Genomic DNA, 15,853 nt, shown 5'->3' with positions numbered 1-15,853 from the left:
CCAAACGCCCCCCAAAGGCATCCCAGCGCCCCCCTTTTGTAAAAATGTCCGCCAACTTCCCGTCTTATCCTCTCTCCTCTAGCCATGCCCAGCGCCACTTGTTTTTAATTCCTTTCTCAAGTAAACGTGTTTCTTTACCGGGTCAAACTCCATCTTTCATATCGCATTTGATTTAACTGCCGAACCGAACGTATGCGCTGCTTTTCTACAAACCGTTTTACAGTCATTGGTCAAGAACACGGGAGCTAGAATCTGATTGGCAGACATCTTTGTCAATTATCTACAGTTTAGTTGAGGCGGGCCGTTTGGTCCAATGATCGCTTTGCTTTAAAGTCTGGCCCCCAGACGGAGCTTTTTACGCCTAAGTTTCAAATGTCTGACTAAATAAATCTTCCTTATTTTAATTGTAAGCAGTTCTTTAAATGTCCTGTGAGATGATATACTTACCCATGTATCCATAACAACTGGAACTTTCAATATCCAGCAAGTTATTTTCGCAATATACAGTCTATTAAACGAGTGCCCCCGGATTAATTACGCTCTCTGCAGCTGCAGCTGTGAAGTTGCCGTATTAACCCGATATTTGCTGGAAAGTGCAACGTCTCCCCTTTCAGAAACCGTTGGAATTTTTTAGATAGCGCTACGTGTGGCGGAATTACGGTACTGCAAAGTTAGATGTGTTGCCGCCGACACGTTCCGGTCTAGAAGGGATTTATTCAGCCCGGAGACCACAGTTTGGTTGAGGCGGACCGTTTGGTCAAAAGCCGGAAATCCGGCCCCCGGCCGGAGCTCTTTAAGCCCTGCTTTATGYGACATCCTAGCTGATACTTCTTCCCCCAATCAGAGTTTAAAAATTGTGATTTCATAAAGAAATAATGTAATGCCCCATTCCATATCACGAGTTATTACAGGACAGGAAATAAGAATCTTTAGATTTTGAGTGGCAAATAATTATTCCAATACTTAGGATTTTTTTGGTGAGGACCTACCTCGCCTGGTCTGTGAGCTCAGCAAAGGTCTTCATGGCCTCGACAACCACTGGTTCCCCTGCAGGTACACAACCAATATGAAAGCAGTTTAAGAAAAGCAGGAAAGGGGTTTTCAGTTTAAAGGTTCTCAAAGTAGTATTGTTTGAACTTAAAACAATAAAGTCAAGGAATGATAAAAAAAACAAAACAAAAAAAAACTTTCTGTTTGGCAGCTTACTTTCTGTAGGAAATACAAGCATGCCAAACTTTACTGGTCTTTATAAACCAGTATTCAATAAGCGCCTTAAGAGACGAGAGTCATTCCCCTCCTACTCCAAACAACCACACACAAGCTGTTGGACTGGAAGACGCACCGCTGAGCCAACGCTGCCGGATGTTGCTATGGATACGTCCAGAGTCACTGGGGTCACTCAGGTAGGCCAGCCAGAACGGTGGAAGGTCACTCATGTCCATAGAAGCGTAGTTCCCTGAGAGGACAAACCCCACAGGAAGAATTATCCACTGCAGCACCTTGTTCCTTCAAGATCCACCTGACAATTAGCCAAACAGCAACAGCAACTCTTACAACATGACGTAAGGATACATTCCATAACGCAGTAGTTAAAAGTAAATTATATTCAAACTTAAATTCTGTCTAAAACCATTTTATGAAACTACCACATTTCATCATCTGTTTACTTATTGACATCAGTACCGTAGCCTTGCTCATCCATGAGCTTCTTGCTGAAATCCATGTAGACCAAACCTTCATACACCTGCAAGGACAAAGGGACCATGTTTCCTGTCAGTGTTGTTCCAAACAGGTTCTCAAACCTCTTAGAACAAGTCCCACTTCATTATATAATAACTACCATACTGGCAGACATTTAGAAACAGCAATACCTTTCAGTTCATATGAAACATGGATGAAAAGAAGTAGCTTAGCTGCACTCAGCACAGCTCCTAAGTTAAAAATTGGAAAAATAAGCAGAAAAAAAAACTAATTTGGAATTCCAGGTAGATAAAGTTGGAGGTATATCCACTACCATTTGGATTATAAAAAACAACAACACTTTGGCATAAAATCCACACAAGATGTTTCTTTAGTGTTTGAATGCATCTAATATCCAGACAAACACATTGTTATTAGCTTGTCTTGCTAACTGTTTGCCTGGCCACATAATTAGTGAATCCTATTGCTTTTCCCAAGCTGCTATTAGAATATAGAAAAACTTGGAAGCAATGTTATTCCTAGATTTGAGATCCATCTTCAGGAGTAAATGAAATGGAGAATCTGGAGCCAGCAGAAACCTGCTCCCAGTTTACTGCTGACCACTTCACTTCCTGAAAGCTGTCCGCAGCAGATCACTGAGTATCTTCTGTTGGAAGTCAAGATCAGACTACTCATCTACATAAAAACCTAAAGTATTAGATTGTTATATATTTTGTAAACATGTATGATTTTCCATTTTGGCTTCATCTGTAGGCTTAATAAATAACGACAAGGTGATACTGGTGTGGTGGTATTTTTTCACTTGAGTTAAAACACATTTAGGAAAATTTTATCAGATTATCAATACCAAAATTGATAGAGAGTTTACTTTCTTTTTATTGTTACTGTCAAAAATTCCCTAATCCTTCTCTTGTAAATAGCCGATTTCAAAAATTTCACCGGGGGTTCACTGACCTGCACCACTCTGTCCTGCAGGCCAGCCGTGATGAACAGCTCATCGGTCTCCACACTCAGGATGAAGTTGGCTCGGATCGGTTTGGGAAGATCCTTCAAAACAACAAAAAAAGAAATTAGAGTAAAACTCAGCAGTATGCTCTAATCCATCTGATAAGCAGGAYAACAGCGGTCGTGGTTTTATGCTCTTACATTGTCGGTGATGTTGTAGAACTCCATGAGACACTTCAGAGTAGCTGAAACGATGGCACTAGATGGTAGAATGATAGAAAGTATTTATTCCACTCAGAATGAAAATGATTAAATAGGAATATGTGGGGAAACAAACTATATACCTGCTTCCAGCCAGGCCCTAAACAGAAAGAGAAATGATTTCATCAGAACAACTGAACATGTTGCTACATAACCGGTGCTAAGCATGCAGTGAAGCACCAGTTGTTCTGTCCGTCTGTCTGTACCGATCCTTACCACTTGCCGAGGAATGTTGGTGTCATACTTCAGGGTGAAGTTCTGCTTCGTTAAAGCAATGCTGCAGTAAAAGAGAGTGAAATAAGAACTGAGTGTAGCAAAGCTAAAAAAAGAAGCTCAGTGAACAAGAAGAAAATGTCAGTAATTTTGAGAATTTTCTTCCTGGAGGTCTGAGCAGCATACATGTTTTATGTCGTTTTCAGAACTCCGTAAACACAAATATGAAGTTTCTGTGCTTTCGTTGGATTACATTATTTTATGAATTTGATAAGCTGTTTCATGCTTTAACAGCAGATGCTGTATAGCAACAACAGTCTGGCACAGGTTAGCACAGCAAAGCTTAGCAGTTAGCTTAGCTTTGCCTGCTAGCCCTCCTATTATGTTCGTTTCTGAGGTACAGCAATAATGTTCGTGGGTCAATTTGACCCGGGGAGAGTTTTTATCATGCAATAGTGTCCGAAACCAAAAAATTCCTCCAAAACATTTTTTTATCTGATTATTAACTCCAATACTCACCATCTCAATCAAAATTTGTGCAATTATGTTTTTTTATTTCTCAGAAATTAAGGATAAATGACGACAACTTACTCAAAAAAACCTAGACACAAAAAAACAATAATTTCCTTGAAAGTGATCTTTGGTAAGTTTTTTTATATTACACTTCATTTTTTTTTCAGAGGGTGATCTTTATAATTGAACTTGAGACACACATACTGTTCCGGGTCAAATTGACCTGCCAATTAAATTCAAGATAAATGAATCATGCAGAGAGTATTTATGTTTTCCTCCACTTCTACTGAGTGTCACTCAGTGTGGGTGGAGTTTACCCACTCAGTGTGGGTGGAGTTTACCCACTCAGTGTGGGTGGAGTTTACCCACTCAGTGTGGGTGGAGTTTACCCACGGGAACAGAAAAGGTTCCCGTCAAAAGTTGTATGAACACCTGCTTTCTCGCAGTTCATTGTGAAGTAAAGAGAGTAGGGAGAAAGTGTGTCTGCGTGTGCATGTGTGTGTGTGGTTTGTTGTATTGTGTATGTGTGTGTGTGGTGAAATAAGGTTCATAGCTGTAAGGAAACAAACAGAATTGGACATTTTTAATCTTTTTTTGCACTTTAACTTGACTGCCGGGTCAAATTGACCCGAACAGTATCGATGTAACAAATAGACGCAGGGGGGGCTGCAAATGTGTAAAATGAATAAATTTTCAATTTATATGTAGAGTTCACCTATTAAGACAAATAGAAAAAGTTTCATGCAATAAAAATACTTGCAACTATTTTAAAAATATTTTTAAACGGGTCAATTTGACCAGCAACATAATAGGAGGGTTAAGAAAAAGCATGATGGATGCAGAGCTGAGTTTTCTTGTTAAATTTTGTGCTGATCATTTTATTTATTTACACTTTATGTAAATTAAGAAAACAAGAAAATTATGAAATGGTTACGTGAGGAAAAATTACTAATAAAAATTGATAAAGTTCTGAGCTGTTGATTTTTATTATTTGTGACTTAATTGGTGAAAACAGAAATAGTTTAATCCAAAGAAAAGTGTGATTCTCATTTCAACTACGTTTAAAAATTGACTTTTTACTACTTGAAATTCAAAACAAAACTAAATTTCAAAAATACTTTATTGATCCCAAAGGGAAATTAAATAAATCAGATATTTGTCCTTCCATGGAAGTGCCAATAATGGTGAATGTAGTGAAAATAAGTACACAGACATATAAAAGGAACAGAATTTGAAGCAATCCAGACTAGACGAACTTTACAACGCCACCAGAATAAGGGAGCTAACAGCCTCACCCTCGTTTGGAGCAGAACTGGTAGAACTTCTTACAYGTAGCCTGTAGTAGCCGCAGACCTCCCAGGTACCTGCAAAATTCACAACAGAAGCAGAAGTGTTTGTATGAACGCGATCAACGCCGTCCTGTAGCTTGGCCCATATCTAGGGTCCCTCACCCCTCCCTTCTGCTGATGCAGAACAGATCCTGCAGACTGCCAAACTCTGTGGGATCATTCAGCGGGTGAGGGACTAAAGCCTGGAAACCACAAAGAGTTAGCATTTCAGTTCAACGCGCTGCCAGTGAAGGTGGTCTACGGAAAACGACGTGTTACCAGAGTCTGACTCTCCCCCAGAGTAACCTCAGCCCAAAAGTTAGAGATGGTCATGGCGATGGTTTTCCCATTGAAACCATCTGAGGGATTACCCATTAATCCAACCCTGTGATTCAAGATGAGGAAATCTGTATTAAGAACTTCATCTTGATGAGTTTTAACATTCTAAGAAAAGAGTGACGTTTCACACCTGGCTGTCCTACCTGGCATATGAGCGGCATGTGATTGGTTGAGCGGGGTTGTCCTGTTTCTTGGTGGAGTAGTGAGTCAGCCACTTTGTGTAGTCTGACAAGCCCTATCAAAATAAAGAAGTTTCTCAGATGCTTTGGGAACTTTATCATAGCTGAATTCTTAATGTTGAAGCGTTACTTGGATATCTTCCCAGAGTTCATTAGCACAGAAAGAAAAATCAATTACTATTACTTAGGTAGCATTTATAAAAATAGCTTTATTAACATATCTGATAAAATTGTCAATATGTCATGACAGATTGATATAAGGCAGATAATATGCAAAAAAAAAGAATAAAAAACAAAAATCAAGCTCCTCTGCCTGCTCTCTGTTCCTACTGCCACCTGCAGAAATACAAGTCAGAAACAACCAATCAGAGCCAGAAGGAAGGTTTTAGCGCTGTCAATCTTCTCTTGTAAGTGCTGCTCTAACCCTTTTCTTTGCTTGTTGCTATGCTACAACTACTTCACCAGCCTGTGGTGAACGCTCAAATGCTCAGGCTAGTTAGCTTTGTCATCGATGACGGAGGATAAACAGTCTTCTTGGAACTTTTGCAGCACATACACAAGGGTGATTGACAGCGCTAAGACCTTCCTCTGGGCTCTGATTGGTTGTTTCTGACTGGAAGCGGCGTATTTTTGCAAGTGACAGAAACAAAGGAGCTCTTTTTTTTACAGATTGTCTGTAATATTAAAGCATACTTCAGTCAAAACAAATGTATAGATATACAAAATGTGCACATTTCTACATAGAAAAAAGCAACAGACTATTTACAAGAATTTTTCCTTAAGTTTTTGAATTTAAGTTTGTTGGGAGAAGTGATGGTTATAAAGTCTAACAGCTGCTCAGAGGAAGGATCTGGGATTATGCTTCTTTGTGCACCTAGGATGCAGCAGTCTGAGCTTTCCAGTTCTGGGGGTGGGGTGGGGAGACACAATGTTAAACCCATTTCAGATCCCAGGAACAGATACAAACCACTTGTCCAATGAGCTGGAAGCCAGTAGGAAGCTTCATTCCAAACACGTCCAGCTGCTTCTCATTGATGAGCCACTCCTGGGAACAAAGGCGGGACAGGAAAGCATGTCAACACTTCTTCCTAACTTCACGACAAACAGCTGAAGTTATTTCTGGAGTTGGTCTTCAGAAAACAGTGCGGCTCAGGTTGATGTGACACTTCTCTAGAAGTTGCTTCCCACAGCAGTCAGCGTGTGACCAGTGCAAAGAGAAGAAGAGTTAACGCACGCACGCACAGAGGACATGACTTCCCTTTCTGCTGCTGTGTGTGCGGTCAGCTTTTTGGTCTGCTTGAAAACAAAAGCAGTTCCAACAGTTCTTGATAAGATTCGAGTTCTAGGAACTGAGAGTTAAAGAGTTGACCTGCTTAGAACAGGAAGAGTCCTGCAACACTTGGTTTAAACCTCTTTTATAGTTTATGCAAAAAAAAGTTTTTATTTCCTGTTTGTGATGTTTGTTTTTTCATGTCTACTTAAATATAGGGATATTTTAAAAAACCAAAAACGTATCCCTATAGAGTTCAATTTTTTTCTAGCAACTATTATAGAAGATAGAATGAGGTCCTGTTAGAAACAATGGTTTGCTCAATATGTTAACAGCAGGATGGCAGCAACTGTGGCACTCATGTTTTGTTAAACCAAATATTTCTTAGCATATGGTTCCTTTCACATTGAATAAATGGACTTAGACGCTGGTGTTTTGGTCTAAGTGGTGCAACAGGAAGTGAACTTAACTTTTTATGCTGTGAAAATAGGAAGTCATAATAAAACTACAAACCAACCAAATGAACATCACCTACGAACCCAGAATAGTCCAAAGGTCCGCTCTGTGGCTCGAGTCTGCAGGCTGAGAAAGTCGGACATGTAGGACAGCCTGTCTCTGCGGACGCAGTAGAACACCACGCTGGCCAGCCGGGACGCTGTCCGGCCTTCCTCGGGTTTCTCCAAGAAGTGAGTTATCCTGGCTCAGAAGCCGAATGGGTTAAAAACAGGAAGAAGCTAGAAGCTGAGGTMTAAAGAACAATCCTCACCTGTGGGTCTCTGGGCAGACCTCCACGATCCCCCTGGAGCTGCTCCGCTCACTTTCCTCCAGCTGATAGTAGATGATCAGCTCTCCAGGCTGAAACACACACAAGAGAATGAATAAAAACCAACAATCAAACGAAACATAAACAACTGCTCCAAAATGGAGGCCCTTTGACTGCCAAACCCACATCACTACCCTCCACCACAACTGGTTTGAGGAGCTTGTGCCGAGATGTTGGGTTTGGTTTTGCACTATGGTCAAACGTCCCCACACTGGTCTCTTGTGTCCTACGGATGTGGTTCCAAAAGTCTTGTGGTCCTTTAAAAAGCAACTTCGTAGGTAACGCTGCCATATTCTTCAGAGAAAAAACCCCACCATAAAACAACCTTTACAAACAAGCCACACCTGCTATGTCTTTTTCAACTTGTCCGGTTGTTTTACTGTCCAGGCTGAGATGGAACACTTGGGTTTTTTGTGATTTCTCTTGGCATTGCACGATCCAACCTTGGGGTCAATTTGTTGGAGCATTAACTAATGGGAAGACTGACACTTGTCTAAAATATGTTTGGTTGAGTCGTGAATAAACTCTCAGTGTAATTAAGGACTATTTGGAACTTCTGAGACTGATGCACAGCAACAACTGCTTCTAACAACTGCTGATGTTTTTTCACCACGTTGACCTTGTTTCAACACAGACCTATCTGCTGCAGAGCAACAACTATGTTTTACAGAAGAGGCTAAGCTTGCTGATGATTCATAAATCAAATAAGTATCGAACTATTTACCATCCTAAAGAATGTGCAAGGGTGTACTTGGTGTTTTCCAATGACCTCGTTCACGTTCTTTACGTTTTCATTTTTTGTGTTTTCAGTTTAACATTAAACAAGATGAGGTTGCAGTTTACACTTTGACCACAAGATGGCGGACTTATCCCTCTACTTTAGTGCCGTGTGTTGACGTGAGAGATTAGCTGCTACTTTTTACACATGTATGCTGCGTGGCAGTTGCATTCGGATGTAGAAAATTCCAAGTTACAAGTCGTAAAAAATGAACTGGAACGCCTTCTGAAGTCGGATTTTCTACTGGGAAAGCGGGAGCGACTCCGATGTCCCTAGTTATGACCAACTTTGCATTTCAATATGGCCGCCCGTTCCCTGCATCAACAGTAGTAAGATGTGAAAAACATTGTACCAGACGTAGATGTAGGAGTGCGTCTAAAATCATTTCCGTGTAGCTACTTCAACTACAAACTGAACAAATTAAAAGTGGTGCTTGCTTATTATGAAAAGTAAAGCTTAAAACTAGAACATTTCTGAAGAAATTTAAATGGGGCCTGCCAAAGTGTGCATGTCGGTTGGAACCCAGCATTCTGATGTTACAAATTAGAATCAATGCTAAAGCTGCAATGTAAGCTGCAATCTACTCAATAGCATGTGGAGAGTCACAAGCATGTTGAGTAACATGGACTTATGCCATTCAGTATGTTGAAATTAGTGTACAAGTTAAATGAGCCAAATTGCTAACATTAGCCTAAAGTCTGTCAGTAGCATGTGGGGCATCACTCCATTCAGTGTACTAAGAAGCATGGCTAATATAAAAATAGCTAAAAGCTTTTTTTAAGGAAAAGGCTAATGATAATGGGGGACAGTGAAATGCTAATGCTTGTACTAATATTTGTGCTAATGTTAATTCAATAGCACTAACCTGAGAGACAAAGATAGTAACGGCATGATAGTAAATTTGGGTAGTACACCGACTAATAGCACCACCTAAGGCGGAATATTTAGGAGGAGTATTTAGGCTTTTATTTTGAAATTTCCAGTAAACTTCATTCTTAAATGGCTACACTAGTCCTCTCAGTAACAATAGTTGGGTTAAATCAGTTATATAATGCCCAAAACATTCTGCCATGTCTGTAGTTCTAACATTCTGCTCAGCCTCCTTCTGTAGTAACTCAGAGTTCCACCATCATTGTAGTTCTAAACTGCCAGCCCTCCTCTCTAGTAACTGAGTGCTCCGCCATTAATGCAGTTCTAACCTTCAGCCATCATTGTAGTTCTAAAATGCAGCTCTGCCCTCAGCCTACAGTCGTGTGTGAGACAGAAAGGTGGAGAAAGAATTCTATCTTTGTAAGACACCCAGTCAGTTTCTCTGAAAAAAGCAGTTTTTCTGAAAAAAGCAGTCCGAACAACTCCTTCCCATTCAGGAACCGTGAGACGTATTTGAAAACCGTTTGAAGGGTGYGAGGCCATTTCTCGTTTTTGATAGTACTGGGATTCATATCTGTACCTCATTCACAGTAATAGCAGCAATGAGAGAGAGATGGTGTCATTATGACCGACTTTCATACCAATAGAGCTATATTGGTGGGTGWGAGGGCGAGTTAAAAAAACTCTTTTGGGGTCAGAAATCCGCTCCGTTTCTCTAGTGGAATTTCCCAGGCACCAGCCTGGGAAATTTTTATTTTATGGAAAAGGCTAATATTAGTGCACTGCTTAAGAGAGTGCACTAACTTGAGAGGAATATTGAGGCTTTTTATTTTGAACTTTTCAATAAACTTCATTTTAAAGGGGCACAATAATTCCATGTGTAATAGTGGTTGGGTTAAACCAGTCATATAATGCCCAAAACAGCAATTACCTGTTGTGAAAAAATATGAAGGCTTTTATTATGTAGGGTATGTGATCCTCTCATTTCAACAATCCATTGTGATTGTCAGTTAAGGGGTATTAAGTTTCATGAGTCATATGGTACTTACTTCCTTTGCTGATCTGCCATATTGTCTTTATTAAGTATTCCGTCAATGTGCCATTTCTATATTTCTAAATGCCAGATCAGCTTTCTGTAGTAACTCAATGATTCCACCATCACTGTAGTTTTTAATTGCCTGCTCAGCACCATTATATGAGGTCATAATGTCCAATTCCAATGGTATCAATGACATCAGCAGTGATGTCATCACCCCGGCGCCGTATAGGGGAGAAGAGTGATGACAATTCTAGGGGCCCTGACCAAAAGGGGGCCCTCCACATTAAATTTTTTTATTTATTGTTCATAGAAATAAAAAAAATGGGGCCCTTTCAATTACAAAATTAATCGTATTGTATTTTTGAAGATTGTTTTTAGCAGTAAAAATTTAATGTTCCCACACCCAGATCAAAAAACACACATCCATATCTGCCCTGAACCCCCGCACAACCTGCATGAAATGGTTGTTCCTGCTGGGAGCACTTCACCATGACGCTGTTCCACTGCAGATAGTGGAAAACACAAACGACTGTGGCAGTTACTATGCTGCAAGAAAAGTAATAAAGTCAAGTTTTCAAAAGAACAAAAAAAATAGAGAGAAAAAGGCAAGAGTCTCAATTTATAGCTCAGTTTTTCTCTGAGAGGTGAGTAGACTGTGTGAGATTATCAACCATTTAGCATAGTTAGCTTAGCTAAAGACTACTGATTACCTCCATTTCACTAGCATTTAATGAATTAAGGAAAAAAATTATCAACATATTCATATATTTAACTTGTCCCTGGTACCTTTTACCACTTAACAGTCGAGTCAGTCAGCAGCAGCTCTAACCCATGTCCCTCCTGACCTGCCCTCCCCTAAGTGAAATTAAAGCTGCAGTATGTAACTTTTATAAAAATATTTTTTTTTTTCACATATTTGTTCTGATTGGTTTCTAATGTGTTGAATGTGTCTCAGCACATTCAACACATAAGACTACTAGTGTACTGCAGCTATGCAATTGGCAGAAATACAACCTAACATTATATCATCATTTATAGAATTATTTAGAAAACAAAATACTGTACAAGTTTGTCAAAACTATTTGCCCCATATTAGAACTTTGCATTGATTTTTCTTCATTTTAGTGGCTGTGATTTTGCCAAACCCACATTTTCCCTAACCCTAACCAATACTAGTCTATTCCTAACCCTAACATTAACTAAAACCTAATTTGCACCTTACCTGTAAACCAGTGGTTCTTAACCTTTTTTGAGGTACCGAAACCCCCAGTTTCATATGTGCATTCACCGAACCCTTCTTATCCCCCCCGCCCCAGTCGACACACAAAATACTTTGCGGTATTCTGATTTAGTAATGTAATAATATTAGCTGTGTTACCACCCCCAGGCCACTAGAGGCAGTAGCAACCCCAAAGAGATGTTACTAAGGAGCAGATTTAGACTATAGAATTTGGTAAAAACGGTGAGCTTTGCTGAAAGACACAAGTTCAAATCCATGCTGAGTGGAGCTCCTTCAATCAGGGCTCCTCCGCAGCACTGATTGGCTAAGCAATGTAACGTGATCCTCTGCAGCAAGTGATGGCAAAGCGAGGCGTCATCACGACTTTACACAAGTGTGTCTTTACCTCCGCGGCAGAGGCTCCGCCGAACCCCTGAGACCGACTCACCGAACCCCTGGGGTTCGATGGAACCCAGGTTAAGAACCACTGATCTAAACATTACCCCTGACCCAAAGCAATGAGTCCATCATATTAGGACCAGGCTTTGGTCCTAATATGATGGACCTAATGTGACACTGGAAATGTAATGGTGCGTTCATACCAAACGCATTTCGAGCATCAGGTGCATCTGGTTTGCATTCAAAAAGTCTGTGTGGAGGCGCGTCGAGGGCGTCTAGCACGGCGCAACTTAAACCGTTTAGAGTGTTTGACACATCTAGCGCATCCAACACTCCACATAGACTTTGAATATAAACCAGACTTGCCTGAAGCTCAAAATGTGTTTGGTGTGAATGCATCATTAGGATGTTCAGTTCCTATGGTAACAATGACATCAGCAGTGGAGACATCACTCTTTGATGCATCAATATATAAATAAAAAAAAATACATTATTTAGAAGTCTGAAACAGGAACAGGTCTGAAAAAACAGTCTGTGTGCTACATTCAAGAGAGTGATTAAGTTATAAGTTATGAATCTTCTACAGGAGCATTGTTAAAATTATTTGAAGGCACAGAATCAGTCCAGTACAGGTTCACATTCTCAGGTGAGAGAGAGTCATCTGGTAAAAAAAAAAAATTCGGTATTGGAATAACACCAAAGATAAATTAGTTTAAATCAAAGCATGTCATGAATATGTCTTCATGTACTCCATCTTAAGTCCAGAGCATACTAGATTTTTTGCTGATTTTTCCACCACTAGATGATATGCATATAAGACATAACATAAACGGCACTATTCAGAGATGCAATGAATTTATAGCAGTTGTTCGAATGATCTAATTGTCTGTTGATTTGCAGCAATCCACGTTAATAGTAGAAATAGAGGGCCCCAAAATAAAATTCCGCTTTGTCTCCATGGAGGCTTGGGCCAGCGGCCCTGATGCCAACATCTCCACAGAACATATTAAAGATTGTGATTGTGGCATGTGTTACACACACCTGGACTGGTGTCAGTGTAACAAATGCTGATTTTCCTGTAAAATGTATAGAACAGGTAGGAGGGATGAGGCAGAAACAAATCTGTTCTTCACCAATCCTCCTGGAATCAAATCTGTTCTGTTTAAACATTTATTAAACATTTACAAACAGCACCAGATCTGATCTTTCTTCAAAATAATCATTGTGTCCATGTTATTTTCTTTGTCATTCTAGACAATATACTTATTTCTGTAATAAACAGTTTTAGATCCTTTAATACAAAGGTACAGTTTATGTCACACACTTAAGTCTCAGAATAACCTCCATTTGTTACCCCATATGCTACTACATAAACAAAATACAATATTTTTATATATTTTTTTATCTGTACACCAACATGTTCACAGAAAGACGCAATATAGCTAAACAGATTCGACTTATGTAACGTAAAAACGATCTAAACAACATAATATTACTTTCCAACAACTTTCAGAACCGTTTTATTTCATAGCTGATTACTAATGGTATATTTAATTTTGTCCTTCATACGTTTCTCCATGTCCCTCTAAATCCCAGAAGAAAGAGGACAGTTACAAAATGAATCTATTATAGTCTGACTCAACTTGACAATTCTGACTTCTTAACTAAAACGCTGTTGAACTGACGTCAAACCCAGCTCTGAGTTCCGACTTCCCCGGTAACTGGAACGCAGCATTAGTTTAAACTTGTCAGGTTTGAGATCAGCTGTTCATTTGAGGCAGAGCATAATAATTCTTATATCCAGTCACTTCATAGAAGCTCACCTTGGACCTGAAGAAGCGGATAACTTGAGCGATATCAAAGTTCTGATCAGCACACAGCATGTCTCCAGCAATCTGCTCAAACACAGAGAAAGAAAAGGCTGAATGTTCATCGCCGTGCTACCCGAATGACCGACATTCTGTCCGCCTCGTACCACAACAACGTCATCATCCAGCTTGCGACTCCTTATGACGAGCTCCAGGTCAGCCACGGCCCCAAGCTGGTCCTTCAGGGTCGTGCTGCCATCATTCACTATGTTCTCCACCGGAAAGTCGTTAGCTGTGGCCCAGCGCTCGTAGTGCTTGTACCTGATCAAAGGAGAGGTAAAGGATTTTCAGCAGCAAACTCAGGCAGTAGGTCCAGATCAACAGCAGCTTGGTTCTGCGACTCACTTGTCTGCATTGGTGACCAGGTAGACCTCCGTGAAGAGCTGCCGCCTAGAGAGAAGCAACAGGTGACAACAGAAGGTTCTGAACTCTTAACTGGGATATTCCACATCTGATAATGTTAGAACAATTCATGTTTGGTGCCAGTCAAACTTACACGTTGACAGTTTCCCACCAGAAGTCAAGAATCTTCTTTCCCCCAGTCCCAGGAAGCAAAGCCTTGGGTACACCGGTCAGATGGCTGTATAAACCCGTGTTGTCATTCTGGGCAAAGAAACAAAGATTCCCCAAAGCTTTACTCTCAATCTCGTCTTCTTTCCAACTCATTCATGATCCAGGTTTTGCTTCGCTGTGGTTTTGTTTTTGAATAAATCCATTCAGGCATCAAATAGTCTATTTCTTCTGGTTCGCATTGCTTTGGTTGAATCAGAAAATAGTGATATAGGAAATTTTAAAAAAATTTGCAGAAACATTTCAATTCCAAAATAGCTGTAGGCTTAAAAACTAGGACAGGGATGTCCAATATGCACCCATTTGTGATTTTGTGTAAATACACTGCGTTTAGATTATTGTAATTCTTTGTATTTAGGGTGGACCAGAACTCCCTGGAGCAACTGGAGCGCATGCTGCAGACCGTCTTGCAGACCAAAACAAACAGACGTGAATCTATTACCCTTGTTTTGCGCACCCTTCACTGGCTCCTTGTTGATTTTTGAGTAAAATGTAAGGTTTATTGATTGTTTTTAAGTGCCTAAACTCTATGGGTCCTACTCTTGCAGCCCTATACTCCTTCCAGAGCCCTGAGGTCAACTGACCAGCTTTTACTGGCTGTTCCTAAAGCCAGGTTAAAGACTAGAGAGGACAGAGCCTTCTCTGTGGAACCAGTCTCCCTCTGTCTGTTAAGATTTCTCAGTCGGTAGATAAGTTTAAATCCAGACTGAAAACACATTTATTCTCCCCGACCTTCAACACAAATTAAAGAGAAAAGGAACAGGGGAGAAGAAAATTGCTGCAGATCAAATTAGTATTTTATTTATATTATTAGTTTTTGGTATTTTCTGCCAATTTCATAACTGTCTTATTAGGCCCAAGCAGCTAAGCGCTGCGAAGGCCTATTGTAATTGTGCTGCAAATTATTATTATGCTTCCATAAAGTAAATTGGCTTTTTGGAGGCTTTATCATATTCAAAAACTCACCAAACTTGGCGGGTGCATAGAGCCCGGAGAAAATTTACGTATTTTAAGGTTGTCGCAAAAATCGCACAAGAAACGGCTCAAGGGCGCAACTTAGCTATTTTCAAAAGACCCTTTCCTATTCACTTACTTTATCGTASAGACTTGAAATTTGGTACAGCTGTAGAGCTCCCCAAGACTCTCAGAATTTACRATTAATGTCATAGTGCAAGTATGAAAGGAAGTCGGCCATTTTGGATGAAGTTCCGATTTTGACCCCATTTTGGCCGTTTACAGATGTTGCATTTGATTGAACTCCTAGGGATTTCGATCGATCGGCTTCTAACTAGGTCAGATCGTTCATAAGGCATGGCCGATTCAAAGTTATCAAAACGGTGAGTTTTCATGCATTCTGAAGGGGTCATACCAGGGGTCAAAGTTCACCTATTCGCCATAAAAAAACACAACTGTTATAACTCTTACACACAAGCTCACAAAGGCACCAAACCTTCAGTGATTGATCATCATTGGGTGCCCTACAATACCATCCATCCATCCATCCATCCATCCATCCATCCATCCATCCATCCATCCAT

The 15,853-nt window shown here is 40.2% G+C and overlaps 1 protein-coding gene across 1 annotated transcript in view; it reads right to left on the bottom strand.

Moving 5' to 3' along the window:
* Nucleotides 1–15,853, bottom strand: part of gkup (glucuronokinase with putative uridyl pyrophosphorylase) — a 29,324-nt gene that overhangs the window by 8,047 nt on the left and 5,424 nt on the right. The window contains exons 2-19 of the mRNA XM_008425129.2: nucleotides 14,242–14,348; nucleotides 14,091–14,135; nucleotides 13,853–14,006; nucleotides 13,701–13,772; nucleotides 7,516–7,604; nucleotides 7,289–7,445; nucleotides 6,447–6,524; nucleotides 5,444–5,535; nucleotides 5,241–5,346; nucleotides 5,085–5,164; nucleotides 4,929–4,997; nucleotides 3,124–3,184; nucleotides 2,991–3,007; nucleotides 2,848–2,905; nucleotides 2,656–2,748; nucleotides 1,684–1,744; nucleotides 1,343–1,456; nucleotides 990–1,047 (exon numbers count right to left, since the gene is read on the bottom strand). Of these exons, the coding sequence (XP_008423351.1) occupies nucleotides 990–1,047; nucleotides 1,343–1,456; nucleotides 1,684–1,744; nucleotides 2,656–2,748; nucleotides 2,848–2,905; nucleotides 2,991–3,007; nucleotides 3,124–3,184; nucleotides 4,929–4,997; nucleotides 5,085–5,164; nucleotides 5,241–5,346; nucleotides 5,444–5,535; nucleotides 6,447–6,524; nucleotides 7,289–7,445; nucleotides 7,516–7,604; nucleotides 13,701–13,772; nucleotides 13,853–14,006; nucleotides 14,091–14,135; nucleotides 14,242–14,348 (1,511 nt within the window). The remainder of the gene's footprint in view (nucleotides 1–989; nucleotides 1,048–1,342; nucleotides 1,457–1,683; nucleotides 1,745–2,655; nucleotides 2,749–2,847; nucleotides 2,906–2,990; nucleotides 3,008–3,123; nucleotides 3,185–4,928; nucleotides 4,998–5,084; nucleotides 5,165–5,240; nucleotides 5,347–5,443; nucleotides 5,536–6,446; nucleotides 6,525–7,288; nucleotides 7,446–7,515; nucleotides 7,605–13,700; nucleotides 13,773–13,852; nucleotides 14,007–14,090; nucleotides 14,136–14,241; nucleotides 14,349–15,853) is intronic.

The sequence above is a fragment of the Poecilia reticulata genome, linkage group LG13 (assembly GCF_000633615.1).
Source record: "Poecilia reticulata strain Guanapo linkage group LG13, Guppy_female_1.0+MT, whole genome shotgun sequence".
NCBI classification, from domain to species: Eukaryota; Metazoa; Chordata; class Actinopteri; order Cyprinodontiformes; family Poeciliidae; genus Poecilia; species Poecilia reticulata.
This window is presented reverse-complemented; position numbering and strand designations above follow the sequence as displayed.